The 26082-nt window shown below is 57.5% G+C and overlaps 11 protein-coding genes across 11 annotated transcripts; 4 read left to right on the plus strand and 7 right to left on the minus strand.

Annotated features, from left to right (window-relative positions):
* Positions 1–129: 129 nt before the first annotated feature.
* Positions 130–1050, plus strand: B0H64DRAFT_318714 (uncharacterized protein; the record flags this gene model as incomplete). The annotated part of the gene is made up of 1 exon (XM_062800400.1): positions 130–1050. One exon carries the CDS (start codon positions 130–132, stop codon positions 1048–1050), a length of 921 nt encoding a protein of 306 aa, XP_062661975.1.
* Positions 1051–1215: 165 nt separating this feature from the next.
* B0H64DRAFT_385194 (uncharacterized protein) lies at positions 1216–2892 on the minus strand. The gene is made up of 2 exons (XM_062803057.1): positions 2602–2892; positions 1216–2515 (listed from the first exon to the last, which is right to left on the minus strand). Exons 1-2 carry the CDS (start codon positions 2781–2783, stop codon positions 1393–1395), a joined length of 1305 nt encoding a protein of 434 aa, XP_062661976.1. The 5' UTR covers positions 2784–2892; the 3' UTR covers positions 1216–1392.
* A 295-nt stretch (positions 2893–3187) lies between these two features.
* Positions 3188–6934, plus strand: B0H64DRAFT_354020 (uncharacterized protein; the record flags this gene model as incomplete). The annotated part of the gene is made up of 3 exons (XM_062801524.1): positions 3188–4637; positions 4716–6518; positions 6738–6934. Coding segments are annotated over exons 1-3 (3294 nt in total), but the record flags the coding sequence as incomplete, so codon positions are not given.
* A 1288-nt stretch (positions 6935–8222) lies between these two features.
* On the minus strand, positions 8223–9579 carry B0H64DRAFT_453742 (uncharacterized protein; the record flags this gene model as incomplete). The annotated part of the gene is made up of 3 exons (XM_062807247.1): positions 8223–8814; positions 8898–9044; positions 9450–9579. The coding sequence occupies 3 exons, from the start codon at positions 9577–9579 to the stop codon at positions 8300–8302; spliced, it is 792 nt and encodes a 263-aa protein (XP_062661978.1). The 3' UTR covers positions 8223–8299.
* A 503-nt stretch (positions 9580–10082) lies between these two features.
* Positions 10083–11950, plus strand: B0H64DRAFT_422345 (uncharacterized protein; the record flags this gene model as incomplete). Its single annotated transcript, XM_062805560.1, has 1 exon — positions 10083–11950. One exon carries the CDS (start codon positions 10083–10085, stop codon positions 11658–11660), a length of 1578 nt encoding a protein of 525 aa, XP_062661979.1. The 3' UTR covers positions 11661–11950.
* A 765-nt stretch (positions 11951–12715) lies between these two features.
* Positions 12716–14078, minus strand: B0H64DRAFT_75799 (uncharacterized protein). Its single transcript, XM_062808718.1, has 2 exons — positions 13408–14078; positions 12716–13343 (listed from the first exon to the last, which is right to left on the minus strand). The coding sequence occupies exons 1-2, from the start codon at positions 13860–13862 to the stop codon at positions 12728–12730; spliced, it is 1071 nt and encodes a 356-aa protein (XP_062661980.1). The 5' UTR covers positions 13863–14078; the 3' UTR covers positions 12716–12727.
* Positions 14079–14248: 170 nt separating this feature from the next.
* B0H64DRAFT_75806 (uncharacterized protein) lies at positions 14249–16304 on the minus strand. The gene is made up of 5 exons (XM_062808719.1): positions 15539–16304; positions 15398–15470; positions 14879–15341; positions 14674–14817; positions 14249–14617 (listed from the first exon to the last, which is right to left on the minus strand). The coding sequence occupies exons 1-5, from the start codon at positions 16222–16224 to the stop codon at positions 14364–14366; spliced, it is 1620 nt and encodes a 539-aa protein (XP_062661981.1). The 5' UTR covers positions 16225–16304; the 3' UTR covers positions 14249–14363.
* B0H64DRAFT_385206 (uncharacterized protein) lies at positions 16264–16765 on the plus strand. The gene has a single exon (XM_062803058.1). The coding sequence runs from the start codon at positions 16348–16350 to the stop codon at positions 16633–16635; it is 288 nt and encodes a 95-aa protein (XP_062661982.1). The 5' UTR covers positions 16264–16347; the 3' UTR covers positions 16636–16765.
* A 255-nt stretch (positions 16766–17020) lies between these two features.
* On the minus strand, positions 17021–19498 carry B0H64DRAFT_453752 (heterokaryon incompatibility protein-domain-containing protein; the record flags this gene model as incomplete). The annotated part of the gene is made up of 1 exon (XM_062807248.1): positions 17021–19498. The coding sequence occupies one exon, from the start codon at positions 19496–19498 to the stop codon at positions 17069–17071; it is 2430 nt and encodes an 809-aa protein (XP_062661983.1). The 3' UTR covers positions 17021–17068.
* A 380-nt stretch (positions 19499–19878) lies between these two features.
* B0H64DRAFT_385211 (uncharacterized protein) lies at positions 19879–20400 on the minus strand. The gene has a single exon (XM_062803059.1). The coding sequence runs from the start codon at positions 20244–20246 to the stop codon at positions 19929–19931; it is 318 nt and encodes a 105-aa protein (XP_062661984.1). The 5' UTR covers positions 20247–20400; the 3' UTR covers positions 19879–19928.
* A 97-nt stretch (positions 20401–20497) lies between these two features.
* Positions 20498–25990, minus strand: B0H64DRAFT_471750 (uncharacterized protein). Its single transcript, XM_062807903.1, has 3 exons — positions 24287–25990; positions 24027–24231; positions 20498–23969 (listed from the first exon to the last, which is right to left on the minus strand). Exons 1-3 carry the CDS (start codon positions 25513–25515, stop codon positions 20508–20510), a joined length of 4896 nt encoding a protein of 1631 aa, XP_062661985.1. The 5' UTR covers positions 25516–25990; the 3' UTR covers positions 20498–20507.
* Between the last annotated feature and the right edge of the window lie 92 nt (positions 25991–26082).

Raw genomic sequence — 26082 nt, forward strand, 5'->3', positions numbered from 1 at the left:
AAGGGGCCATCATGCGGCATGCCCCAAGGCGCCCAACTGTATTCATCCTCTAAACTCCCTAAGAACCAACCCTCTGGCATTCCATCACCCCTTAATACGCCACGCTTCCCAACACACCCCGTCAACATCATGGGCTTCTCCCCAGATCATGACATGCCAGACCTTTCTGGCAAGATCATAATCGTGACGGGCGGGAGCAGCGGATTGGGGAAAGAGAGCGTGCTCCAACTCGCCAAACACAACCCAGCCGCCATCTACCTCACGGCCAGAACAGCCGCCCGCGCCAACGCCGCCATCGAGGAGATCCACCAAGCCGTGCCCGCATCCAAGGGCAAGATCAGGTTTCTCGAGCTCGACTTGGGCTCGTTTGCGTCGGTGAAGAAGGCCGCAGACGAGTTTTCGGGTCTTTCCGATCGTCTGGACCTGCTCATGAACAACGCCGGACTGATGGCATCCCCCGCCGGCCTGACAACCGACGGCTACGAAGTCCAGTTCGGCTCCAACTATATGGGGCCCGCGCTATTCACCAAGCTCTTGCTCCCCATCCTGCTCCAGACGGCCGAGACGCACCAGGCCGATGTTCGTGTCGTCAACCTCAGCTCCGAGTTGTTCAGACAAGCGCCGTCGGATGGGGTCCAGCTTCCCCGTTGCAAGACCCCCATGAACGAGATTTCTAGCTTGGCGCGCTACGGTCAGTCCAAGCTGGCCGACTACTACCACACCCGCGCTTTGGCCAAACTCTACCCGGCCGTCAAATTTGTCGCTATTCACCCCGGCGTGGTGAACACTGGTCTGCTCGATGACCTGGCAAAGCGGCGACCTTGGCTGGGAGGGTTCATCAAAGCTCTTGGGTCTATCCTTTTGACCGACGTCCGCCAAGGAGCACGTTGCCAGCTATGGGCCAGCACGGCAGATTCACAGACTGTCAGGAGCGGCGGGTTCTACAACCCCAAGTTGAAGGAGTATGAGGATAAGGTGCTGGAGAACGAAAAGGCTGTTCAGGAACTCTGGCACTGGACGGAGCAAGAATTCAAGAGCCAGGGGGCTTGAATAGGGAGACACTGCCCTACTGCTTTGGATAGCTTGTCGGGGACGATATCTACCTTGATCTGTACCTATTAATGATTAATCTGTCATCCCCAAATTTGCCAGCTGCCGTTCCGTCCAACCCGAACCCAAAACAACCTTTAGGTTCGATTAGTTTTACCCTTTTGGTTGGTAGACTAAAGAGTAGATTGATTATATATCTAACTACCTATAGTACTGTGTAATCCCGGACCCCTAACTAGTGCGCCACGACGGGGTGAAGCGAGTTCGGGCGCGGGCGGGTTTAGGGAGGGGGATGAGTTTGTTGTAGGGTAGGTGAAGGAGAGGAGGTGAAGAAGGCTAGGATCAAGGCTTTTGTGCCCGAGTGGTTGAGGAGGGGGTTGGTTTGGGGGAAGGGGCATTAGGGGGTGTTGAAGAGAGGGCTGCCTCCTCTTTTCTCCGCCTTATCTCAGCAATAATCCCACTCCAGTCCGGATACCTGAAATCCATCTTCACACCCGTCTTCCTCTGTATACGATTCGCCATAACCGCCCCAATCGCCCCTGGGTTACTCCTGGTACTCACTTGCTCCCAATACTCGACATCCGGATCCCAATCATCCTCGTCTTCGTGCCACCCCCACTCGTACCATTCGCTCACCATCTCATCCCGGAAGATGCACTGTGCCAGATCGACGATACGCGGTGTCTGCGACTGCCTGTCCACGACCACATTGCGTGGCGCACAGTCTTCCATGATGACGCCGCGCTTGTTGATCTCATACGCTGCATCAGCGGCCACCTGGATGATGTGGTGCCATGGCTTTAGGTTTCGTGGTAGGGGGCCGAGCGTCAGGTCTTCTAGACAATATCCGTCGACCCGTTCCAGAAGGATACCTCTCACTTCAAAGTAGGGCGCTGTTTCCTGTGGTATGATGGTCGCGAGCTCAGCGGCCGACAGACTTACATGGGCGTGGATGCGCGGGACCAAGGTGCCTTGGAGATCGGCGAGTCGGTGGTAGGCCTTGGTCTCGCATTCAAAGTGCTCGATACAGTCCTGCCAGAGCGCGGCCTCGTACTTGGCAAGACCTTCGGTGCGATCGGGCTCGTCAAGGAACTCCCGAGCCCTGACCGCGAGCATCTCGGTCTCGTTTCTTTCCTTTAGATGGCGGAGGAAGCCGGGCATCATTCCCCGCCTGACAAAGGCCTCGAACGCTGCTTCATTTTCCTGTGGGTTCGGCGCGGGGCTGTCCTTGCGAACTTCACGCAGGCAGGAGCCAAATCGACGGTCGTAGAGCTTGAGCACGTGGTGTACAGGCGGGCCCTGACGCGTCTGCAAGGTGACATCCAGTACAACGGACATGGTCATCGAGATCACTCTGCTGATGGTGGCGGTAACGCGGGACGGCAGGTCGGGGGAGTAGCTTTTGCACACTTGGAGATCTAGTGGCCTCCCTTCTTGGTAGGGCGTAGGACTGAACGTGGCGGCCCTAAAGTGGGAGAATGTCCCAGTTGGGTTAGCGAGAAGGGTCCGCGCCGAGGGGGCCCATTTGGCGTTTGCTTACACAGTACGTACATTGTGATTTTGGTGACGGAATCACGAGGAGAAAGTGATTTTTCTTTGCGAGGGATACCCGTGATAAGACAGTGGTAAGATGCAATCGGCAGAGAGGGGAACGACCCGGAAGTTGCCGAGTGGAAAGGCGTTGAAAATGCCAGCTGTAAGCTAATGAAAAGAGGAAGGGACGGGAAGGTCATGTCACGGCGCTAAGATATGGGTCTCGGCTTTATCTAGGCAGGTATTCGGAGTTATGCTTGTATCATTAAACTCTTTTTTTTAGATTACATCTTCAAGTTTACTTTGTACAGAACACTCACATCACCAACTTTCGCCGAGCGGCCCGAACCTCCAGGGCCAGCCAATCAACCATCCACGAGGGGCGGCCAGTTAGCATGCCAGCTGCGGCGCTGCCCATTTGGGAAGATCACGAAGAGTGTGCCACCTCATTCGGCTAGCTCACTCGTTGGGTGATTACCTTATGCAAGCCATGTACACAGTACAACGTGAACGGCAGAATATTTACGATAGTCAACCAATAATTCGTTGTGCTAGGTTAGGTACCGACTCAGCTCTCAAATACCCCCTGTTCCCCACCCCAACAAATTTACGCAGCTGATACCATCCTCTGTTGACTGTTCACCTCTCCACCGTCCACCACGTCCACCCGGCAGGGAAATGATTTGGTAGTGATTGAATGTAGGAGAAGGCGACCCAGCGAGTTACAGGCCTGAGAGACTGGAGTTGAGACAAATCAAACATGGCCAAGCGCTACCTCTTTTGCGTCGTCTGGGCCGCGGCCTTGGTCGGCGTCACGGTCGGGGCCGACGACCTGTCCGACTTTTCCAACAACTTGGCTACCGATATAGGGCCGCTTCTAGCCCTGTTCGGAGAATCCATGACCAGGCAGTACCTCAGCGAGAGCACATCCTTCCTCGACTACTTCATCTTTGCCATGGCGCCGATCGGGATCCTGACCGCCATCGTTTCTACCATTCGAGTCTGCGGCCATTCTTCCCTCCGCGCTTTTATTGGTCGGTCGCAAGAGGGCGACGGTGTCGTCGAGGCAGAGCTGTGTACATCCACAAGCCGCGACGTTTGCGAGCTGTTCAACAGAGGTGGCATTACCCGCGTTCTCGGACGCCCGAAGATTATCGAGCTGGTTTACGACGCAGGCTACAACACCCCGCCACCCGGTTATGTGGACGATAAAGCGGGCTTGTTCCTGTTTCAACATTATCTGCAGAAATACGCGAATTCAAATGGAGAAACCCTTGGGAGTGACTGGAGAAGAGTTAAAAGGCGGGCGAACAGCAGCGACCAGGGAACTACCCACAGTTCGTTCGCCACCCATCCGAACATTTCGCTCAACGTCGGCATCGTGAAGCGTCCGGATTGGGTTTTCAATACCGTGGCTGCTATAGGATTCGTGCTTCAAGCCGGCGTTATCACTCTGGCCGGCGCCGGTGTCTGGATCCTGCGCTGGGATCTCAACGAAGGAGACGGCCCGGCCGCGACAATAAACTACGCCCCGAGCATGTACATTATTGGCACTGCTCTCATGTGCGGCGGCATGTGGAGCTGTGCAGCGCTTATCGGGCAAACCACGCGTGAAGTTCGGTTTGAGAGAGTCTCTAGAGACCAAGCCGCACACTCTCAGTCGCGCCTTATTTGGCTCCAGCCAGGTCCGCAACTCATTGGCGACCAGAGCTTTGACCCTTTCGCCCATATCGAGGACACGACCAAGCCTCTCAGAATGTGGACGTCTTCCAAGAAGGAGGACTGGGACAAGGTGTCCCACTTCGAGTTGTACACTTTTGTTGCCGTCCTCGCTGTCGTGATCGGCTATATCATACAGTTTATAGGTCTGCGAGGGATGAAGGCATGGATTTCCCTCACACAACTTGGCATCACCATTGTCATGAGCCTGCTGCGCGGATCGCTCCGCATGCAGCGTCTCGACCGCAAGGGCAACAAGCTCTTAGACATGCCCGACACGGTCGCCGGTCACGAACTCGACTGGCTTGCCTTTGAGTTACGAGAACACCACGAAGGTTCGTTTTGGCACGTTGGCAGCCACAAGGGCGAAGACGTCAGCACGGTCGATTCTCGCGATCCCGAGGTAAAGGAAGTCTATGATCCCGCCTCGACACACCCGCCAGGGGCAAGCCAAGCCGGTCAGCGTCAAGCCAAGCTCGAAGACTTGATCCGAACCCGAGTGCGGCTTGCACACTTGACGGGGCATGTCTCGCTTGGGAAGCTTGAGGACCGAGAGTACCAGCTATGGGAGCATGGCACCATCAAAGTCCGCGCCAAAGCCTTCAAACTCGCCGAGGCCTTTCGCCGCATTGCAGAGACCCTCCTTCCTAAAAGCATGCCCTACGACACTATCACGCTCCAGGTCAAAGTAGTAGATTCACCTACCGCTGACGACGAGGCCGGTGACCGCGAACAGTTGGTTCCCGTCATTCTCAAGCCACCCCAGGGCAAAAAGATGCAAACCCGTTGGGCGATCGATTCTGCGAGAGTCGAGGCCATCTTGGGGCTCTGGATGTGGTCTCTGACCTCCAATGAACGTCTCGACAACCCCAATGCGACGGCAAAGGAAAAAGGACATGAGACGGTCAGGGTCGTTTCGGTCGGCCCTGACGATCACAACTGGCGTCGCGATCTTGACAGACAGGGTGACATGAACTTTTGGCTTGGTTCCGGCACACCCACATTTACCGACGCGACCATCGATGCAGTTGAAGGGTGCTATAATCATAACCTTGTCGATTTGTTCTTCCTTGACTCCGGGGACCGCTGGATATTGCGGCAACATAAGCAAGAACGCAGGCCACTCCAATCTTTCCAGAGGCTTTGTGGGTGGGACCTGGTACGCGAGTCGCAGTCTCGCCAGTTCGGCCAGCAAGTCGGGCTTCGAGTCCAGACCTGCCCGATCGACGGTTCGCTGTTAGACATCTGCGCCCAGGAGCTCTTCGTCGCACTGGTCGTGGCGCTGGTGGTTCAGAACCTCGTGCCCCTCGGCAGCACGACATTTGTGGAGGACGACGGCAACGTACGGTTCGACAACCCGGCCGTCAGCGCGCTCGCCACGGCTTTCGCGGAGAGCGGCCTGGGAACGCGTTCCGACGCCTTGTTGTGCATCATCCCGGCACTGCGCAACAGGCTGCAAATGCCTTCGGAGAAGGAGATGCTCACAACGTCGATTCGACAAGCCGAAGCCTACAGGCGGCAATCAGAGTGGGAGCGAGCCGAAACCTTGCTGCAATGGGCATGCCAGCGGCATCCGCTATCAACTCCGGCTCAAGATGGCGACGGCAGCGACGACGACGACGACCTCCCCGCTAAAGCCTTCCGCGCTATTGGAGAGCTCTACCGCTGGGCTCTCGCGCAGGCTTCGGATGGCGTGACGCAGAAGTTCGGCAGAGACGGCATCAGTTGGATGCGCGACCAATTCTCCAGCACGGGCGAAGAAGGCAATCAGGGCACGGAGATTTTGGATTGCTACCAAACCATCGAGAAAAAGATTGACCAGCTACGGCCGAGCAACGTCCCGCCCCGACCCGAGATCTTCAAACAGCTTGCACGAGCAACTCACGACCGGGACCGAACCGAGGCATTGTATCTCCTCTGTCTCGTCAAGACGGGCGACTTCAAGTCCCCCGTCCTACAGCCTGCGCTTCCGCAGGCTGTCCGGAACGGCTGGCACGAAGTCGCAAGCGCGATGCTGGAGATGAAAGCAGACCCAAACAAAATGGACGACGACGGAAGAACCGCCCTCACCTACTGCGCCGAACTCGGCTTCGACATTGAGCGCTATCTGGACCACGGTGCCTTCGCGGACCTCCCAGACGGACAGGAGCACACTCCACTACTATACGCTGCCAAACACGGCCACCGGGCCATTGTCGATCGGCTCCTCGAGGAGGGTGCGAGGGTAGACTTCAAGGATGCTCAGGAGCAAACTCCACTCCTATGCGCTGCCAAATACGGCCACCGGGCCATTGTCGATCGGCTCCTCGAGGAGGGTGCTAGGGTAGACCTCAAGGATGCTCAAAACCGGACCCCGCTGTCGTGGGCTGCCGGTGGTGGCCACGCCTCCGTCGTCGAGGCCCTGCTCGAGCAGGGTGCCGATATAGAAACGAGAGATGTGGAAACGAGGAATAAGAAATCTTCGGGCCAAACTCCGCTTGTTTGGGCTACCGAGGGCGGCCACTCGTCCGTTGTCGACCTCCTACTCGAGAGGGGTGCGAACATAGATGCCAAGGATAAGGAAGGCTTCCCTGCACTGTTGGTGGCCGCCAGGGATGGCCACAAGTCTGTCGTCGATGTTCTACTCAAGAGAGGTGCTGATATTGAAACGGAACACGAAAAGTATCGCGCCACAACTGCGCTAGCATGGGCTGCCTGGCGTGGCCACGGTTCTGTCGTCAACCTCCTACTCGAGCGGGGTGCCAATGTGGAACCGAAGGACGAGATTATGGGCGAAACTCCGCTCTCAGCGGCTGTCCAGAGCGGCCACACGGCTATTGTCGATGCCCTGCTCCAGTGGGGTGCCGATATAGAAGCGAGGGATAAGATTACGGGCCAAACTCTGCTCTCAAAGGCTGCTGAGGGCGGACACACGTCTGTTGTCGAACTACTGCTTGAAAAGGGTATGGATGTCGAAATGAAGGATAAAAATGGCCAAACCCCGCTCTCACTGGCTGCTACGAATAACTTCACGTCTGTTATCGAACTGCTGCTCGAAAAAGGCGCAGATATTGAAACGAGGAATGAGACTGGCCGAACCCCGCTCTCACTAGCTGCTACGAATAGCCGCATGTCTATTATCAGACTGCTGCTCGAAAAAGGTGCGGATATCGAAACGAGGGATGATGTGGAGGGCCGAACTCCGCTCTTCTGGGTTGTCGAGTCTGGCCGGGAGTCTGTTATCAAACTGCTGCTCGAAAAAGATGCGGATATCGAAACGATGGATAATGTGGAGGGCCGAACTCCGCTCTCCTGGGCTATCGAGTATGGCCAGGAGGATGTTATCAAACTGCTGCTCGAAAATGGTGCCGATATCGGCGAAAATCAGCTAACATGGACTGAGGAAGGTGACTGGGATCCAGATTACCAAACTTCTTTTTAAGGAGGCCGCGGACCGCTGGCGAGAGACCGTTACCAAAACATAGGACCGCTTTAGGGCGTAGAAAAGTACTGGCATACTGTTGAGTTGCTGCTGGAGAGCGGTTGTGATGCCAATGCAAGGGATCATAATAATAACAGAACGGCCCTCTTGTTGGTGGCCAAGAAGGGCCGCACCGATCTCGTAGGCAGAGGAGCTACAGCGGCTCGGCCGGGATGGAGTCGGTGCCCGAGGAGCTCGAGACGGACGACGCTCACGACGTGGGACACTAGGGCGTGGGGTTGGTGGGACTGCGGCGAGGGCGGTTGTGATTTCTAATGGCACGTGGGCTATGATGGGAGGTGGGGGTTGGAGGAGAGCGCGGTGGTGGTGGGGCGTGATTTGATTGGGAGGTTTGTAGTTACCGATATTTTGCGTGCAACGGGGGTATCCGACAGTGGCGAAAGCGTTGAAGGGGGGTGTGGAGGTGCATGATGGGGTTGCGGGTGATAGGGGGGTGTTTGGGTTTGGGGAGTGGGACGGTGATGCGGCAGAAGGTGGCGGAAGTCGGGAAGTGATAATGTTTTTATCTACCTAGGTTTACTCTACAAGTCGTAGGCCACTGCCGCCGATTGACACCCTTTTTTGGTTCTGGTTGTCCGAGTCGGGTCCCCTGCGCCGCTTCCTCTTCTGGTCGCGACGAGACAAGGCTGATAGTTGCTTGTGCTTGGGTGGCGGGCGGAGAGCAGGCCGGTCAAAGTTGATGGCCATGACACGCCGTACTTCCTCGTTCCAGAGAAATTTAGGGTGGTGAGAGACGCCTTCATTCCACACCGTCTCTATCCAGCGGTTTCTCTCGGCAGTCAGATTCGGCACCACCTGATAGGTAGCCGCCTCTCCGCCCCAAGACATCATCATCCTGTATCCCAAGTACGTCCCACCGGGTATGACAAAGCCACTGCCCCAGGACAGGTCTGTGATGCCTAGGTGCACTTGCATTACCTCGCCCTGGAGCCTCTCGAGGCGTGCGTAGACGAGACTCTCGTGTTTCAGGCGGTCGTAGTAGGCCGGGATCGTCCCTTTGGCGACGAAGGTGTAACCGTACGGCGCCAGTTCTATTTGCAAAGGACGCCGGTAGACCCAATCTTGGCCGCGTAACCGATGGGATTTACCGCGGTGCAGTGTTGATACACGTCACGGCCCTGGCGAAACTGTTCGTTAACCAACCCGGTGAACTCGTCGGCAGTGATGGCGTGGCGGCTGCCGCCCTCGGCGGTCCGATGCGAGGATACATTGGGCCAGTTGGCGTCGAGATCCCGCCTTTCTTGAGGCCCAGCAGGCAGGCCTGTGTGCAATAGTCTCGAATGGGGGGACCGGTGGTGGCGTCGGCGTTGGGTGATACTTTTTGGTCGCCGTCTTTAGAAATACCGCCCGATGGCCCTCCTTTCCGCTCGTTTGAGTCCGTCGCCGGTGGTGTGCTTGGGTTTTCTGGAGACAGGTCACCATCTCCGTCGTTTTTGTCAATGTCACCTTCGCATCGCTGAACCGCCTCGCCTCGGTGTTGCTACACGCCGCTCGCGATTCAAGCGGATGCTCTCGGACGGCGAGTTCTGTTTCGGACGACTCCCTGTCCAAGGAATCTACCGTCGACAACGACGAAGCCGCGATTCCGAAGTGTCAGTGTTCTCTGCTCTTCGATCGCAAAGATTCGGCTCATCCAAGTACTCTACCTATGTCGTCTTCCCGGTACGTTTCTCGGCCTCGTGTAGCTGATTCTGAAGTTGTTCTTCCTTGAGCCTTGACTGTTCCGCATCGAGCCGAGCCCGCTCTTGAACTTCCCTCAGCTCACGCTGGAGCTGTTCAATTATTTGTTCGGACATGGCAGCAGAGTTTGACCCAATTCAAGCCGACTGTTGAAATGGGTCCTCTCAAGGTCGAAGTAGATGGTGGGTGGTGAAATATGGGATGGGATTTCGTTGTGCTTGGCTTATTAATTTTCTACTCGATTTAGGTTTTGTTAGGCGATAATAGTTTTGGTTTTTCTTTTTCTTTTCTTTGCACCTCAGCCTCGTCACGGGGCTTTTTGAGTGCCTCCTCATACTTGTTCCGTACCTACCTAATCAATCCGCGTTCGTCTGAAATAACCTACCTGTACCTAGGTATCTAGTGTATAGCCTAGCAGTTCTTTTTACGGTTCGAGCACTTCCTGTTCGGTGGACAGCCAGCGCCATTTCTTTGGCCCGACCTTTTGTTGTCCACGGGTAGTAGAATATCCAGTGGAGTATATCTAGCAAGTATCGGTCAAAGCCCTCCCTCTGTTCACAACCACAAGCCACAAATGATCGCCAACCTCCAACACCAGCCCGCAAGTCTTTGTGTCAAAATGCCAAAGCGACACGGCGATGACGACCTTTATAGAGAAATGCTCCGCGGCGTCAAGCAAATGAGAATTTGCGCCGTGGTTAGTTCGTGGGTTTCGTTCCCTGTCGAGATCCGCCGCATGATCCTCGAGGAAGTCTGTCAGGCAAAGCATCGTGGCTGGACTTCTTGCGCAGCTGTCTGCAAAGAATGGCAGTTCTTGATCGAGACAAGGAACTTCAGCCAACTGAAACTACAGACGGGCTGTCTCGACGAATTCAGCCGCATCATGTTGGACAGACGACGAAGGAAGTTTGTTCGATACATCAGCCTGAACATGGAGCTTCCACGCTATGGCTGCGACTCTTGCAACAAGGTGGAGGGGGCGTCAAGCAGAGTTTCGAACTGCCATCTCATCGGGAAAGCCACGTACAAGCTATTTTCAATCCTTGGCACCTGGCGCCCGACAGATGGTGGTCTGACATTGGACCTGAGCGCCTATTCACCAAGCGACTCGGAACACTTCTTCAGAAACTATCCTTGTGGGCCAGATTATGGGGACCCAATCCGGCATCAGCAATCTGCTCCCACGGAATTATGGAGTGACCGAAAACACGGCTGGGTCAGCGGCAGGCGGGTTCGGGCTCCTACCGCGGCAGCTACAATGCGGATTTTCTCCCCGATCCTACCTGCAATTCCAAAGGTGACCCCCATGGTTCCGGTAGTTACCGGGCTTGTGATACGTCGACAGTTCCGACGCCAGATCAGCCCCGGGGGTCTACGAGCCCTATGGGACAAACTCCCTCGACTGCAAAGTCTAGTCTACGAGCCGTGGAGTTTTTGGCGCAACTGGGAGCGCTTGCAGCAGCGGGGGACTCGCCTGGATAGGCGTGTCTATGCAACTTTTTTATTGTCCTATACATTGCAGGACTTCCCAAGCCACGTCAGAACTTTATCCATCTTTGAAGATTTTAACCAACAGTTTCAGTCGACACTCGAAGCCAATTCGGCATATCGAACCTTTCTGACCACGGACCCAGCCGCATACCGACAGCTGGTCCAAGTTCTCGCTTCCAAGAGCTGCAACCTTGAACGGCTTTATATTTCCTTCATGGTTGAGGCTCAAGACTTTTTCGACGCCTGTCAGCAATCCTATACCTGGCCTTGCCTCCAATCGTTAACCCTCACCTCATCCCTTCTGACACCCGACACTCCCAAAGAGGAGATCTTTACATTATTACACAACGCCAGCTTAGCTGCGCTGAAGATGCCTCAGCTGGAGACTATGGCGCTGTGGTTGGGAAGAAGGGGGGGAGCAAGCGCCGTCATCTACCACAGGGAGAAGGGAAGCAGGCGAGCAACCCTCACCTGGCGCGGCACATGGGGGCTCAAGCTCGATCGTCATGTGATTGAGGCCTGGAAAAAGGTGGCCTCTGACACCTGCCACCTCGTGGTCGAGATGGAGAGGGTGCAGCCCGCATTGATCAACTCCCACGGCGATGCTATCTGGCATCTGCGCCTGCCAAAGGGGGTCATCCATCCAGTATCGCTCTGGCAGATTTGCCAGGAGGGTACCATGCAGAGATTCATGGCAATTGTCTAATCAACCCGTGGGTCTGCCTTATTGCCCAAGGCGGGACTACGAAGTAGTCGTGTACGACGTACCTTGGTACTTTTTGAGCGACAATAAAGCAGATGTCCCATATGTCTAGCCCTCCTAAATGCCCTTTTTAGTTTTATGATATTTCCGTTCTTGGAATGCGAATGGCCTGTCCCTCAATTCGTTAAGATAGATTTTCAAGAGTGCTTCTCGCTCTTCCTCCCAGCCACGCAACCTACACGCTCCTCCCCTCATGATACGCAACCAAAGCAGCAACATTCACCGCCTTCGCCCTCACCTCATACACTTCCCTCTCCCCCCACTCAGCGCAACCCATTGCCTCTCCGCCTCCCAAACCCCACCCCCTCCCGCAGCTCCTCACAAAACACCCCCAGCCCCGTAACAATCCCCGGCCAAAGCGGATGAAGGGCGGACCCCATACATATGCGCCAGGCCTGTTGGAGAACCAACAACACGCGCTAATTGTGCCAGTGCTCTTCCAACCGTCCTCAGCTTTCGGAAGGTCCCAACACAAGCCCAGGCTCGAGTTGACCAGGCTGTCACATAAAACGAGGACCCCCCATCCGTTATCCCCTCTGAGTCTTCTCTCTTGCATCTCCGCTTCTCATTGACCGCACAGACCAAATCTACCAAGCACCACCCGATTCGTTCTTGAGAATCATCAAGAACACCATGGCGGCTCTAGTGGCAACCCTTCCCACGTTTCCAGCCTTTGACCGGGCTTTGAACGTCCACGACTTCCAGCAAAGCCGGGCGTTGTACGTGCCCCCTCCTCCACCCTTCCCCGTTTCCCTCATCAAGAACTGCGAGCCGACTCGTATTACGGGCTGGTCGTTCGAGTCTTGCGATGGAACCCCCCCGTACTTGCATAGCCATGAGACTCATTCGAAGATGACGACCGGGAACCGCAGGGTCTTCAATGCGGGTAAGCCTCTGCCCAAGCTGGAGAATGTAGAAGATTTGAAGGCTGCCCTTGTCGAGGCTGGTGTCATGTACACTAGTCGCAACTCCCTCCCCTTTTCATAGCTCATATTCGCCTCCCTTCCCCTTCATTCGAGCCACTTATCCAGTCCCTCAAATCGGGTGGTTGGGTTCAGCAGCAGCCCATCAATGATCATCATCCTATACCTCCCGCTCTCATCATCCTTGATCGGAACCGGCACAGGCTCGTTGGCAAGCCGGCTGGTGAACGCCCAAGACCTGAGCAAGCCCAGGACCCGTGCCGCCCTGATAGCCTTGGCCGTATCCTTATCCAGTCCGCCAACCTCGTCGCTCAAGGTCTTCCAGAACGTACCCACCAGGTCGTCGTAGTCCTCGTACCTGATCCACCCATTCTTCAGGTGCAACTTGCTCATCAAGTCTTGCAGGGAATGGAGGTTTGTGCCGAAGGGGCCGATCTCTGCCTCGGCCCAGTCGATGACGCCGACCAAACGGCACGTCTCGTCCTCCACCATGATGTTGCAGTCGCCAAAGTCCTTGTGGAGGAGAACCGTGGGGAGGGAGCAGATGCTCGGTAGCGCTGCGAGCGTGGCGCGGATGATCGGGTGGAACCGGTCAGGGAGGGCGACGAGCAAGATCTGGAGCTCCTTTTCGAAGGTCTCGGCCATATGATCGAGGTAATCTTGCTCGACTGCCTGTGGTGCTTTCCATGCGATGGCAAAGAATCTAGATCGACTGAGGTTAGCGTAGTTCGTTGTTGTATTGCTTAGACCAGAAGCCAACGACGGACCTTGCCACGTCCTGGATCAGGTTCTTGCGGCGGGCCATATTCTCCGGCGAGTTCTCAGGGAAGCCATGCGCGAGTATGAAGTCAAGACGGCTCATTCCCCGTATGCGAGTCATGACGTAGACAAGCAGAGGCTCTTGACCGGCTGCCTCGGAGTCTTCGCCGAGCTGCCGCCTGAAGGATACCTCGGGCGCCAAGGTGCCGAAGATGCGTCGGGCGAGAGCGGCGGTCTCGCCCTTGAGCTCGAGGGACTTGAGACGGAACTGGACGACGTAGCCGAGACCTTGGCCGGCGTAGACGGTATACGAGCAGGCCCCCTGCACCGCAACGGGGACGGCTTGGTCGCCGCCGACGAGGTCCTTGGCCAACCCGTCACATGTGCCGCGGGTCACTGCCGTCTTGGAGAAAAAAGCGGCGATCTCATCGTCGACGGTGTACTGCTGGTTTTCCGAATCCATGGTTTTTGGGTTTGCTCTTTCCGGTTGTCTGAGTCTCTTGCTGGTCGTCCTCTTCCCGGTTGTCTCTTGCTGGTCGTCTGCCGTTTTGTAGAGGGAGGGAGGAGGGCTGGCTTTCTGTGGAAGGGAAACAATTTGGTGTGCTTTGCTCGCGCTCACCTCCCCGCACCAACAACCAACAACAGCGGTCAGGGAACACCAACACACACGGGTCGCCCGTGCAGAGCAGTGCAATGTTTTGGACCAACAGGGGAAGGTTCACGGGTACCCGTGGATATAAGACTTTCCACACTTTACTCCTTCCAGCCCCAAATTCATTTGAAGAGTTGGAAGAAAATTCCCATTTGCACACGATAGCGTATGCAATAAAAAGCATATCGCAAATTAACGAGCATTCTTAATTGATTTAATTTCAAATATCTACGTTTCAAGATCTTAGACCCCCAGGTACCGTGGACCCGTCTGAATAAGCCGTATTATTATGTACCTGATTGCAACCGCACGTCAATAAAACCCTAGAATCTCCCCAATCACATTGCGGTAGATGCCCTGAGGATCGAACCGCTCCCGAACAGCCTTGAAGCGACGGAGGTGCTGCATGATGCATCTAGTCAGTAAACTTACTCCCGTCAACCTGACCGGAACACTCACGTTGGGATCCAGGTTCTTGACCGATCGAGTGAACACTTCGCGAGTATTCTTAGTCCAATGCGGGCGGCACGGGAACTCGTCGATGAGCGTGTTGGCCACTTTGTGGTCTTTGGGGATGGTCAGTTCGATAATTGTCCATCAGATCTGGGTCACGGCCACTTACAGAACGGCTCGTTGAACCGCTTGTGGTCCCCAATGGTGGGCCGGAACGAGGGAAAATCAAACATGATGGCGCCCTTAGTCCAGTCGGCGCCGTCGGTCGTGTTGTACGTGACCTGGCCGAGGAAATCATAGTAGGCCTTGCCAACTGCCGCGTTATCAGCATCTCACTCTGGGTCTTCACTTGCAAGTGAACGACGACAACTCACACTTGATGTTAATCCCACTCCGGTACGTCGACGTCATGATGATCCCCTTCTTGAGCTCATCGTCAAACAGCTCCCGAACCCTCTTCAGCATCTTGTTCGCCAGCGGCATAGGGAACGCCAACTCCATCGTGTAGCCGGCCAGGCCGTAATCCCACTCGGCCTTCTGGTCTGGGTACAGGCCGCCGATGAGAACGTCGTAGTTCCAACCGTAGACGGGCCACTCCTCGATTTCTTCGTTGGTCGTCTTCTCACGGAAGTTGGGCTTGGACCACAGGCCAAAGAAGATCTCCTCGGCCAGCATGTTGGACGTGGCGAGGTACTTGCCGCTGTCGAGCATGGTGCGGGCTGCGATGGCCTCCAGTTCGGTGACGGAGAAGGTGTTCTGGAATCCTTCCTGGGGGGTCGAGTTGGCAGGCACCGGGTTGTAGTACCGGTGGTGGAACTTGCGCTTGTATGGCCACCACTACCCTGCCGTTAGTATGACGGTGCTGTGTGTTGCTCGGAGGATAGATCACGTACCCAGAGGTTGGCCGTCGCATACGGCGCGATCATGCCATAGATATCCCCGTCGAGGACGTCCTTCTCGTCAAGCCTAAACTTGTTAGTCATGTCCCCCTTTTCCCTCTCCAAACCAAACAAGTCAAGCAAATAACCACTCACGTCGCCTGCTTGGCATAGACCTTCGTATCGGGATACACCTGCAACTGGACCCGCGCAATGATGCCCAGCAACCCCAACGACGTCGACGCGGCCAACCACTCATCGTCCCCCTCATCCCTCACCACCCTCCTAACCTCCCCCATCCCATCAATAATATCCATCGCCAATACCCCGGCCGCCACCATACTATCCTCCCGAATCGACGACCGATGCGCCCCCATCGCCACGCTCCCGCCAAAGCTAATATTCCAATTCGTCAACGTATACCCCACCGACGCGCCGCGCTCATGCAAGTAATCCGCCAGCTGAAAAAACGTCGTGCCCGCCTCCACCCACACCGTCCCCTGATCCGCCCCCTCGGCCAGCTCAAAGTCGGAGATCGCCGCCACCTGCTCCGTGCGCACAATCACCGTCCACGCGTCGCTGCACTGCGTGTCGTACCACATGTGGCCCTTGCCGGCCGCGCGCACTCGGCCGACGGCTGAGGAGTTGGAAGAGGATGAGGAGGAGGCGGCGGCGACTTCTTTGACGACGGCCGCCATGTCGGCGACGCTGGTGGCGTCGTGCACCCGGGATACGTTGTAGCAGGACGGGAAGCCGGGGCCGTCGAAGGTGTTGTATTCGAAGGCGGCGGCCGCCTGGGTGGTGGCTAGGGCGGCTGCCACGAGCCGCTGGAGGGAACGCATTGTGCGTGGTGGGTTGGTTCACTTGTCTGGTGGTGGATTGGGAGGGGGTTATAGTTGGGTCTTGGGGGAGGTAATCCTCAGGGGGTTAGGGGGCGTAGAGACAACCGCACGCGGAACCTCGACATGGTCGCGCCTTGCCGGGCCCGGGGCATCTTGGGATTTTACGGCCTCATGGCAGCCGCGGCTTCAGCCCTGGCTGGCACATGTGATTCTGGGCGTAGCCATTGGAGGTTGCATCGTGGCCCAGAGGAGCTGAGGGTAAGTTGGCACGCACTGGCACGGTTGGTAACCGAATGGTGTGTGAGATCACCCGTCCATAGGGATCGGCCGCACTTGCTATGCGAGGGACCAAGAAGGCAACTGAGTAGCTTTCTTACTTGCTGCATGCAACGACGTTGGGAGAATCCGTGATGCCAAGTCGGCAGTCCTGCTCAAGGGGGAAATTGTCCGGCTGCGCGATGTCACTCCCCGCGAATCCACCGTTGCTTCCCAGCCAGCGGTAGAGAAGCGCGGGGAAATACAAACGAATGAGACCGAGCTCGGTCTTTTGGGTGACACCAATCATGAGGAGGGGTGAAGGAGCGATCAACAGGGGGAGCCTCGTGGAGGGTTGACCCCTGAATTGAGAGACTCTCAGCTACATACCTACATTGCCGGTATTGAACAATAAAGGGATGAATTTGGAAAATGGCTTTGAAGTTTTGGTATAATATCTTAGGGATTCTTTAAACTGTATTTGTATACTCAAGTATGTAAATGGCTGATCGTCCAAGATAGAGCCTGTTAACGATAGACACTTAAATCATTCTTGAGCTAGTCCCTGGAGCACCCTATACAACTCAATTCAACATATCCTAACCTCCGTCTTGTCCAGACTAAGCGGGTCTTTAGCGAGCTCATTATCCCGTATGGCCTCGTAGATGTCATCTTTCTCAAAGGGGCGGGGATAGCCGACGATAGAGAACATGCCATGCCCCTTCAAACCGTCCATAATAGACTTCTTTAGCACCACGCCGTCGATGAACCCAACCCTTCGGTACTGCTTGCTTCCATCCACAGGCTCCAGTATGAGGCCAAACCGCTGCTCGACAAAGCCCTCTTCCAGGACATGTGGTAGCCGACATAGAAAGATGACAACCAGCTTCGCGATATCAGTCACAGCACCCCGATCGTCAAACCCGCCCTCCACCCACACACTCCCACCCCCCAACTTCATCTGAACCACCAAATCCGCCACCTCCGAACGGCCCGGGGCATGGCCAAACAACGAGCGCAAACCCGGCGGCTGGACCTGCCTAGGCCGAACGGACACAACCCTCAGCAGCGGTGCCCTCAACGTGAGAGTCCCCCCTTTCAACCGACCATACGGATCACTATCCCTCTTCACCGTAAAATGCCCACGATACTCTGCCAGCGCCTCACAATCCGACATCCTCGCCTTCCACCGCGCCCGCCGCGCATACCACCCATACAACACAAACTGCACGGGCCCAACCACCGCCGCCCACGACCACGACGGCGCCACATACTCAGTCGTCGCCGCCAACACCAGCCCCTCCCTCGCCCGACACCACAACAACCCCTCCCACAACCCCGTCCGCCATATCCCCGCCAGATAATCCTCCCCCTCCCCAGCATCAGCATCAGCAGCAGCACTCCCCGTCTCCCAGCCCACCACGCGCGCCAACCCCGCCAGCGCCGGCAACCGATCCCCATCCCTCGCAATCCCGCGCGCACTATAGTCCTCCAACATCCCGTACCACCCCGCCCAATTCACCAGCAGCTCCCCGCCCTCCTCCCACATCCCTGCACCAGCGCGCCCAAACACCGACGGCGCGATATTCCCCGACCCGCAAACCAGCCTCAGCTGGCCCCCCGCTCCCCCGCCGTCGGCGCCGGCCGGCTGGCGGATGGCGGTGCCGTCCTCGCTGGCGCGCAGGTGCTCGCACGTCCAGAAGGCTTGGTGGGTGCCGTATTGCAGGGCGCGCGGGGGGAGGATGTGCTCTTGCAGGCACCAGGCGCGGGTGGTGATGGGTTCGTGGGCGAGGGGGTTATGTTGGTTGGGGTTGGTGGGGAGGAGTTGGAGGGTGAGGTTCAGGGGTGAGGGTGAGGGGGGGTTGGGTGAGGGGGTTGTTGGGGGGGTTGTTGAGAGGGTTGGTGAGGGGGTTGGTGAGGGGGTTGGTAGTGGTGGCGGTGGTGGGAGGGGGATGGTGTCCGGGATGTGTCGCCGCTGGAGGAAGCCCTTGCTGTCTGAGTCGCTGTTGGCTGCGTTGAGGACCAGGTGCGCGTTGCGGTAGACTTGTGCCATCTGCGCGGCTTCTTTGGCCCAGTCCTCTGCGTCGTCCTGGATGATGCAGAGGCTGTCGATCCATAGATATCGTAGGCCGAGTTCTTTGGTTAAGGTGACCGCGTCCTGGAAGGTCTGGGGGAGGTCGCTGATGTCGATGCCACCCAGCCGGAGAGGGAGCGTCTGGTGTGTTGTTGTAAAGGGGGTCCCGCCCTGGCCCCAGCAGTGGCTGAGTGCGACATAGCGACCATTGTCGGCAGACTTGAGCGCCGCAGACTCCCGTAGATAGATCTTCGTGGATCCAGACACAGCTTCCAGCAGGCGTGTGGGCATCCATCCCTTAGCTCCGGTACGGGGGCTGCAATCTCCCCCATGGCTGTTCACGCACATCTCCAGCCAACCTCTCGCGACACCTAGGCTGTCCTGCGATAGGGGGTCGTCATTAACGAGCAGATCCGTGTGTAGCGCAATATCTGTTGGGACCGCATCCATAGTACCTGGAGCGAGGGAACCACCACCAGCCCTTGCGATACGCAGCTCGGCCACGATGCGGTCAACGACATCGAACGAAGCCACCTCCGCCGGACCACATTTAACCCGCAGGAAGAGACTGGACCTATTCTCCCGGCCATCCTCCACCATCCTCGGCCTCCGCAGAACCTCGAGCGTGATCCCATCCGCATCCCGGTATGCCGGAATCTTGTTCACAGGGTCATCCAGGCCTGGCGGCGGGTTCTCAGTGTCGAACATGGCGTTCTGTATCGCTCGCCTAACCACCACCTCGCGGCTGGCCTGCCAACCCTTCATGACAATGGCACAGAGCGCGCACGAGGACGACGAGACATCGACGTCGGCAAGCGTACGGTGCCATGGGGACTCGAGATGATGGGAGCCACTATGTTTCCAATGCTCCCGAGATACGACACGCTCGACTGCGGCTTGTATATCGAGGCCCGCGCAGAGACGGCAGAGAGCAGCGCCCTCCATTTTTCGTGGTCCCGGTTAACTGGCTGGACCTAGGACCGTTGTGTGGATTCGGGTTGGAACCTAAGGTACCTAGGTAGTTTTCTGTGTTTGGGGCGAGACAAATCAAAATGGGGTACCAACACTAGGCTATCCATGCTGATGAGTAAGTCAAGTGCAAGATATCCAATGTGAGTGCCCCGTAAGCTGCAGATAGCTGCAGCCTGTAAACTCATCGCCGCCACTATATGCTGTATTCACTGGGCAAGGGTTAGGGTCCGTTTACCCCTGAATATGCTCTCGTATGAAGAGCGAACCCAGAGCATGCACACCACATCAGAATGGACATCAACAAACACATTACCCATAGGTATTCAACACCTCAGAAACAAAACACCGGTAACACACGAATAACAACACCGCTTGTTGAATGCGTTGCCGACTCCTACCGACGCTATGAACCTCCACCTCTGATACGCACCCAGGAACCGGACCAAACCAACCCGAGCCGAACGCCATCCTTCATGATCATGCTCGTGATAGCTATAGCATCGATAACGGAAACTCCGAGCAGCACGCTTCTTGAACCCCTCTTCCCCCTCCATCCCCGCCCATGGACTTCATGACAGCCAAGCAAAGATATACATATGAAAAGAACGACCGGACGGTGTGGTGTCGTGACGATGAACCCGCTTCGCAACCAACCCAAACCCAACCCGAACGAGACCCGAACGAACACGCCCAGCAAAAAGACGAAAACCCGGGTATCCATCCCATGCCCTGCCTGTCACCCGCGCTCCACTCCTAAACGATGATGATGGTTCAAACAACAAAACACAAGAAAATGCTAATCGCTCCCGCTCCGCCCATCTCTTTCTTGTCCTCCTCCCATCTTGTCCTCCCCTTCTCAATCCGCCCCCTTCAACCTCCCCCCCTTCAACCTCCCCCCCTTTAACCTCCCCCACCTTCAACCTCCCCCCTTTCAATATCCTCCCCCAAAATCTCTCCTCCCCCCCGGTATCCCCCCTACCCATTACTGCACCCGCCTCGCCTCAAACAGCCCCAAACTCAGCGCCGTATCATTCTCCCCCACATTCGGCGTCGGCTCATTCAGCATCTCCCACCGTCTATACTGAAACAAGCTAATCCTCTCCCCCGCCTGCCCGCGATCCACGCCCCACAGCGCCGCCGGCGTGCCCAACAGCCCGCCAAACAACATATTCCCCACGCCCGCACCACCCCCACCCGCCGCCGCCCTCCCGGCGCCCACCCCACCGGAACCAAACCCCTTCTCCCGATGCGACAGCACCAGCGCACCCCCACCACCACCACCACCACCACCCTCCCCACCTTCAGAGGAAGAGGAGGCAGCCGCGGGGGGGAGACCAAAGAGGTAGCGCAAGCGGGGATCGCCGGCGGCGCAGTCGCGCACGGCGCGCACGCACATGGCGCGGGCGTCCTCGGCCAGGTTGTCGACGAGCAGGCAGGAGAGGTCGAAGACGCGGCGGCTGAGCGACTGCGCCGTGCCGACGGCGACGCTAGCGGCACCCAAACCCGAGCCCGCGCCTGCGCCTGGGGCGGCACCAGCGGCGGTAGTAGTAGCGGTGGCAGCAGCTACCCCAGTGGGGGTTGGGCCCGGGGGCGCGGCGGCGTCGAGCTCCTGCATGAGGCCGGCGCAGGCGACGAGGATCTTGGCGCGCACGTCGTTGGTCGGGCGCGACATGTCGAAGGCGTGCGCGTGGAGCGTGACAAAGTTGAGCATCAGCGGCAGCCAGTGGGTGAGGAGGGCTGTTTTGGGGTCCGTGGTTGTTGTTGTTGTTGTCGTCGTCGTCGTTGTTGTTGTTTCTGTTGGCTCGGATATGTCCATCATGTCCGGGTCGTGGTCGTTGTTGTCGGCCGGCGGCGCGGCGAGGAGCTCCCAGAGGTCGACGAGCTTGTCGACGACGGCCGGTGAGAGCTGGGGCTGGCGCGGGCCGGCAGGGCTGCCGCGCATGATGGCGTCGATGACGGAGAGCAGGTTCTCGGCCATCTGGAGGTTGTGGGCAAGGACACTATCGCTTACCGGGGGACTACGGAGGGATGGTAGAAGCTCAAGGAAGCGGTTTTGGGCGCGGACCTTGAGATGCTGGGTGATCTCTGGGCTGAGACAGCTTAGCATCCCAACCCACGAAATGTTGCCTGCGCCGATGGCTTTATCCATGGCGTTCGCGAAGAGGTCAACGTGTGATTGCTGCCGGTCGGTGGATTCCTGGCTGGCTTGCTCGTTTGAGCTCAAGCTCAGTGCGAGCTTGACCTGGCAGAAGGGCAGGGTGAACTCGTTGGTCAGCTCCAGGACCTGGTCGAAGGAGATACGCGTCTGCGCATTAGCGGTAGGGATCAACAGCTTGGTTGTCACGCAGTCAATCCAGCCGCTAACGTGCGGGTTCGGGCTCCTAACACCCAGTACCCTTGCGACCCCGGCGGCGTCCCTTAGGGCGAGGCGCTTGAGCAGGTCGAGAACGCTGAGCTGGACCGAGTCACACTCCAAAGGGAGGGCCTCAAGGTCGTTCTGCATTTTCGCATAGGAATACTCGGCCGAAGCAAGGAAGATGAGTCCGAGAACCTCCTTGGGATATTCTCGGACTGCTTGGTCTTGGAGGATGGAGAAGCGGTATACTTCATCTGCCGTGAGCAGGTCGTTTTTCCGGATCGGCGCGGTAAGCAACTGCAGCACTTCCTGCATGTACCTCGTTCGGTATGTAATCTGCACCACCTGGGGCATGGCGGTCGCGGTGGTGGGTGTTCGCGCGGTGCCCGCGCCTTGCCCGGCCGAAAAGTCCGAGGCAGTTGCCAAAATCGCGCCCATGTCGAGACACCCCACTGACACAAGCAGCGGGAATATCCTCAGGATAGACGGGCGGCTGCCGAGCGCGCGGAGACTCAAGAGCCATTTGACCATGAGACCGTCAAAGTGCTGGGTGTTGAAGAGGCGCAGACGGCCGAGCAGGCTGCTGTAGGGCCGTTGCTTGTCTGTCTCCTTGGCCCAGCTGACCTGCAGGCGCTGCACAATAGTTTGGAATAGCCGTTCCATGGTGTTTCGGTCGACGCTCGAACCGCCGGCCAGAAGCTTCTCGATCTCCTCGTGCAGCTCGCCGGCATCGTCTTGTAATCGAGCAACCATGTTATCGGACACCGGGGAACAGGCATCCACGGGGTTCTGGCGGTCGTTCAGCGCCAGGTCCTTTTTCAACTGCGAGGCAAGCTCCTCCATCCCCGGTATCCTCGGGGCGAGGGTAACGAGCGAGGCCAGGAGCGGACGCAGAGCGATGCCTTGCTCCTGGACGGCGGCTTTGAGGCGCTGGTGGAGGTTGCGAAATAAGGTCAAGGTAACGCCAGAGGCAGAGAAGATAAAAAAGTGACGAGTGACGGTGTCGGCGATGGCGGCCAGGATCTCCACGCTCGAATGCCGCGTGAGCGTTTTCAAGATATCCCCAAACATGGAGAAGTCTTCAGCTGCCTCTAGCACGGATCGAACAGCGTAAAAGAGGGTCGGCGAGATTTCGGGCGCCTGGCTGCCTTCTCTCTCCCTCTCCTCAGCGTGAGCCGTGAAGTTGGCCCGGAGCCACCAACCAAGTTCGGCCTTGAGCGCTCGGTCTGCGGACGCGATCCTCTTAGTAAACTTGATGAGTGACATCGGCTTCAGACCCGCTAGATCTGTCGGCATCCCCAGTGCATGCTTCAGGTGCTTGAGCGCCAACTCGGCATCAGCTGCTGCCTCTGCTACGCTGAAGGAGGCGCGCCGGAGAATCTCGCCTCTGAGATCCCGCTGAGACGGCGCGAGAGCGTGTGTCGGGACCTCGACGAGCAGGCGGGTGGGTGCCGGCCCGTCCCTTGAGACGAGCTCGGGGTTCCGTGTCCCTCCACGCGCCATGAGCCATTGGATATAGCGAGGGACCGAGAAAATATCTGATCGGACAAGCTCGCAGACGACGTGGTAAAAGACCGATTTGTGCTCCTTCTCTTCACAAACATCGGCGTCGAGAAAGTCCAGCACAGTCCCAGTCGAGTCCAAGCCTAGCGTGCTCCAATGCTGCAGTATCCGGCTTGTGACGTAGACCTTCGCTAGACCGGGGCGGTACAGCGACGTGCACCATTCGAGCAGAGCCCTCCCTAAAGCGTCCTTGTCCTTGGAGATCCCCCAACACTGGGCCGGAAGCTCGTTCGGCATGGGCGCCTGGAGGGTCCCATCAAGCATGCGCACCAAGATGTGCCGGGCAGCTGGTTGCGACCTGTTGGCGGCCGCCGCGAGCTGCTCGTTCCGGAGATTTATCGCCCCAAAGGAGTTCTGTCTGGCTTCATCCCCGGCGGGAAGGCACGCTTTTAGAGCATCTCTGTACTTTGACCAAGCGGATGGAGATACAAAGTTCTCAGGGCTGCTCAATATCAATGTGTTTATGCACTGCGTCAGGCTTTCGAGCAGCGGGTGCAAAATATCCTTGTCGGGGTGGTTATATATCTTATGACAGTATAAGCATTCAGACTCTTTCAAAAATTGACGTCCGGATTTACATACTAGGTGATGATGGCTGATAAGAGCGGTAACCAGCCTGCGGCCATACCTCCTCATTTTGAGCAAGTCCTTCCAGTATAGCTGGGTGATGAGCATCCACATGGGAAGTTTAGCGTCGGAGCTGTTTTCGAGATTGGAGACGAGCCATTCCGAGTAATGCTCGCGGTCGAGTAAATGTTCGGCATACAAATGTGCCGCCAGTCGCGTTCTGGTCTTGGGTTAGCCTGATAACCGAAGGGGTAGCAAGGTTCGCAGTAACTCACGTGTAGTGGACTTTAAACTTCCAGTCATCGTCGTCGAATGAGAAATAGACATGCTCGATGAACTGCTCAACCGAAACAGTCCAGTCCTTGATCCATCTCGTCTCCCCGCCCATTACCAAGGTGCTGACGCCCTTCCGCTTCGTTGCCCGAATCTCATTTGCGCCGACGCACTTTATCAGCCAGACCGCACGGTCGGTCGGGACGCGTTTGTCCAGGCACTGCTCGAGGAGAACCTTGCCGCGGATGCCGTGGGGTATCGTTCGGCTGAGCCGTCGGAGCGAGATGGCGGGGTTCGCGAGATCCCTCAACCAAATCTCCCGCTTGGTATCGGTGAGGGTAACTCGGGGTGGGGGTTTGAAGGTCGACGGCGCCGCAATCTGCCCGTTATGCCTCCTCTGTCCCAGCACGGCGGTGAAGACGGATGAGAGCGCAGTGAGGCCAGTCTTGTGCTTCAGTGCCGGGAACAGTATGTTTTTAGCCGACTGTGTCTCTGCCGTGGAAAACAGTCCCTTATCGTAGTATCCGTTTCGAATCACATTGTCGGAAAACTGGTCTTCGGGATGGTTCCCCGTCCAGGGGTAGAAGTCTGCGTATCCGGTCTTTGGCGCCGAACCGCCCGTTCTTGCCTGGGTATCACTGTGTGTCGCATATCGCGGAGCGGCAGCCGGCGGCTCTACCGCGTACGGCTTCGGGCGGTTATCTTTCTTGGGGGGGTTGGCGGTTGTCGGCGGGGGCATCTCGCGGCGGGGCGCATTGGCGACGAAGGGTGGGGGGCGCTGGGGCATGGGTAGCGGGACGTCCACTTCGACGCTCAGGGGATGAATCGAGAGATGGGGGCTCATATCACTGAGCTCGGAGGAGTCGGTGGGAGGCATAATGCGTGATGGCGTGAAGGCCTTGGTCGACTCGGCGGCACTCGGCGACTCGGTGAGGGCGGCATGTGGGAAAGGGTCGGCGGAGTCGTGCGAGAGTTCGAGCTTGAGGCGCGAGCCGCCGCGGCGCTGGGGGCCGTGGCGAGCTGACGCGCCATCGGTAGGGTCGGCCGGGGGGAAGTCGTAGAGGGAGGTATCCTTGCGTACGGGTGACGGCGGCGGCGGATACTGCTGCTGTTGCTGCTGCTGCGAGAGGGCGCGCTGGTGGGCGGCGGCCGGGCGTTGCGACAGACTCGGCCCGCTCAGCTTGTGCTGGGGCGGTCGCTGCTGGACGCCTATCGGAGGCCGGGAGGTCATCGCAGGAGGGGGAGCGACTGCGCCATGCCGCAAGATGTCGTTGGATAAAGGAGAACCTCTCGTCGGGTTGGGGGGGTGCCAGTTGTCGGATGGCAACGGCGGTGGGATGAAATGGATGAGGTCGGAGTACCCGCTCGAACCCGACCCCTGCAGCGCGAAGTGCTGTGGGAACTCGGGTCACTTGGGGTTTCGTCGTATGGAACCTATTAGGCCGGTTTTCGGGCGGAAGTCACGGCTGAGAGCGCTTTTCGATCCTCGCTTCGATAATGGCGGGAATAAAAATTTAACATTGGTAATTGAAGTGCGAGGAATACCTATGTGCAACGGACTTCGAGACCGAGCAACGTGGGACTGCTTCGGTAGGTGAGTTGAAGCAGGGGAGGTCACAGTTCAACTCTCGGTGCAGGTGGTCCACGGGTGGTAGTCGACCCCAGCGACGGAGAGAGGCTTGGGTGGTCGGGCTGCGTGCGTGCGGGACCGACCACAGGCTCTTCGGGAAGATGGCGTGCACGCTGGCCCCAATTTGAGCAACAGGGATGTGACCCTAACGGTGCTGCCACAACTCTG

Source organism: Chaetomium fimeti, assembly GCF_033439085.1.
Source record: "Chaetomium fimeti strain CBS 168.71 chromosome Unknown B0H64scaffold_2, whole genome shotgun sequence".
Taxonomy (NCBI): Eukaryota; Fungi; Ascomycota; class Sordariomycetes; order Sordariales; family Chaetomiaceae; genus Chaetomium; species Chaetomium fimeti.

Excerpts from the sequence above, each read along its gene's own strand:
- B0H64DRAFT_75799 (XM_062808718.1), bottom strand. The coding sequence starts at position 13,862 with ATGGATTCGGAAAACCAGCAGTACACCGTCGACGATGAGATCGCCGCT. Across the intron at positions 13,344-13,407 it reads CTGATCCAGGACGTGGCAAG|ATTCTTTGCCATCGCATGGA; the intron begins GTCCGTCGTTGG and ends CAGTCGATCTAG.
- B0H64DRAFT_471750 (XM_062807903.1), bottom strand. The coding sequence starts at position 25,515 with ATGACCTCCCGGCCTCCGATAGGCGTCCAGCAGCGACCGCCCCAGCAC. Across the intron at positions 24,232-24,286 it reads AAGTTTAAAGTCCACTACAC|AACGCGACTGGCGGCACATT; the intron begins GTGAGTTACTGC and ends ACCCAAGACCAG. Across the intron at positions 23,970-24,026 it reads TTATCAGCCATCATCACCTA|ATATATAACCACCCCGACAA; the intron begins GTATGTAAATCC and ends TACTGTCATAAG.
- B0H64DRAFT_385206 (XM_062803058.1), top strand. The coding sequence starts at position 16,348 with ATGGTCGCGCCTTGCCGGGCCCGGGGCATCTTGGGATTTTACGGCCTC.
- B0H64DRAFT_385211 (XM_062803059.1), bottom strand. The coding sequence starts at position 20,246 with ATGGATACCCGGGTTTTCGTCTTTTTGCTGGGCGTGTTCGTTCGGGTC.
- B0H64DRAFT_385194 (XM_062803057.1), bottom strand. The coding sequence starts at position 2,783 with ATGACCTTCCCGTCCCTTCCTCTTTTCATTAGCTTACAGCTGGCATTT. Across the intron at positions 2,516-2,601 it reads TCCGTCACCAAAATCACAAT|GGCCGCCACGTTCAGTCCTA; the intron begins GTACGTACTGTG and ends CTCCCACTTTAG.
- B0H64DRAFT_75806 (XM_062808719.1), bottom strand. The coding sequence starts at position 16,224 with ATGCGTTCCCTCCAGCGGCTCGTGGCAGCCGCCCTAGCCACCACCCAG. Across the intron at positions 15,342-15,397 it reads ATGCGACGGCCAACCTCTGG|TGGTGGCCATACAAGCGCAA; the intron begins GTACGTGATCTA and ends ACGGCAGGGTAG. Across the intron at positions 14,818-14,878 it reads GAGTGGGATTAACATCAAGT|TTGGCAAGGCCTACTATGAT; the intron begins GTGAGTTGTCGT and ends ATAACGCGGCAG.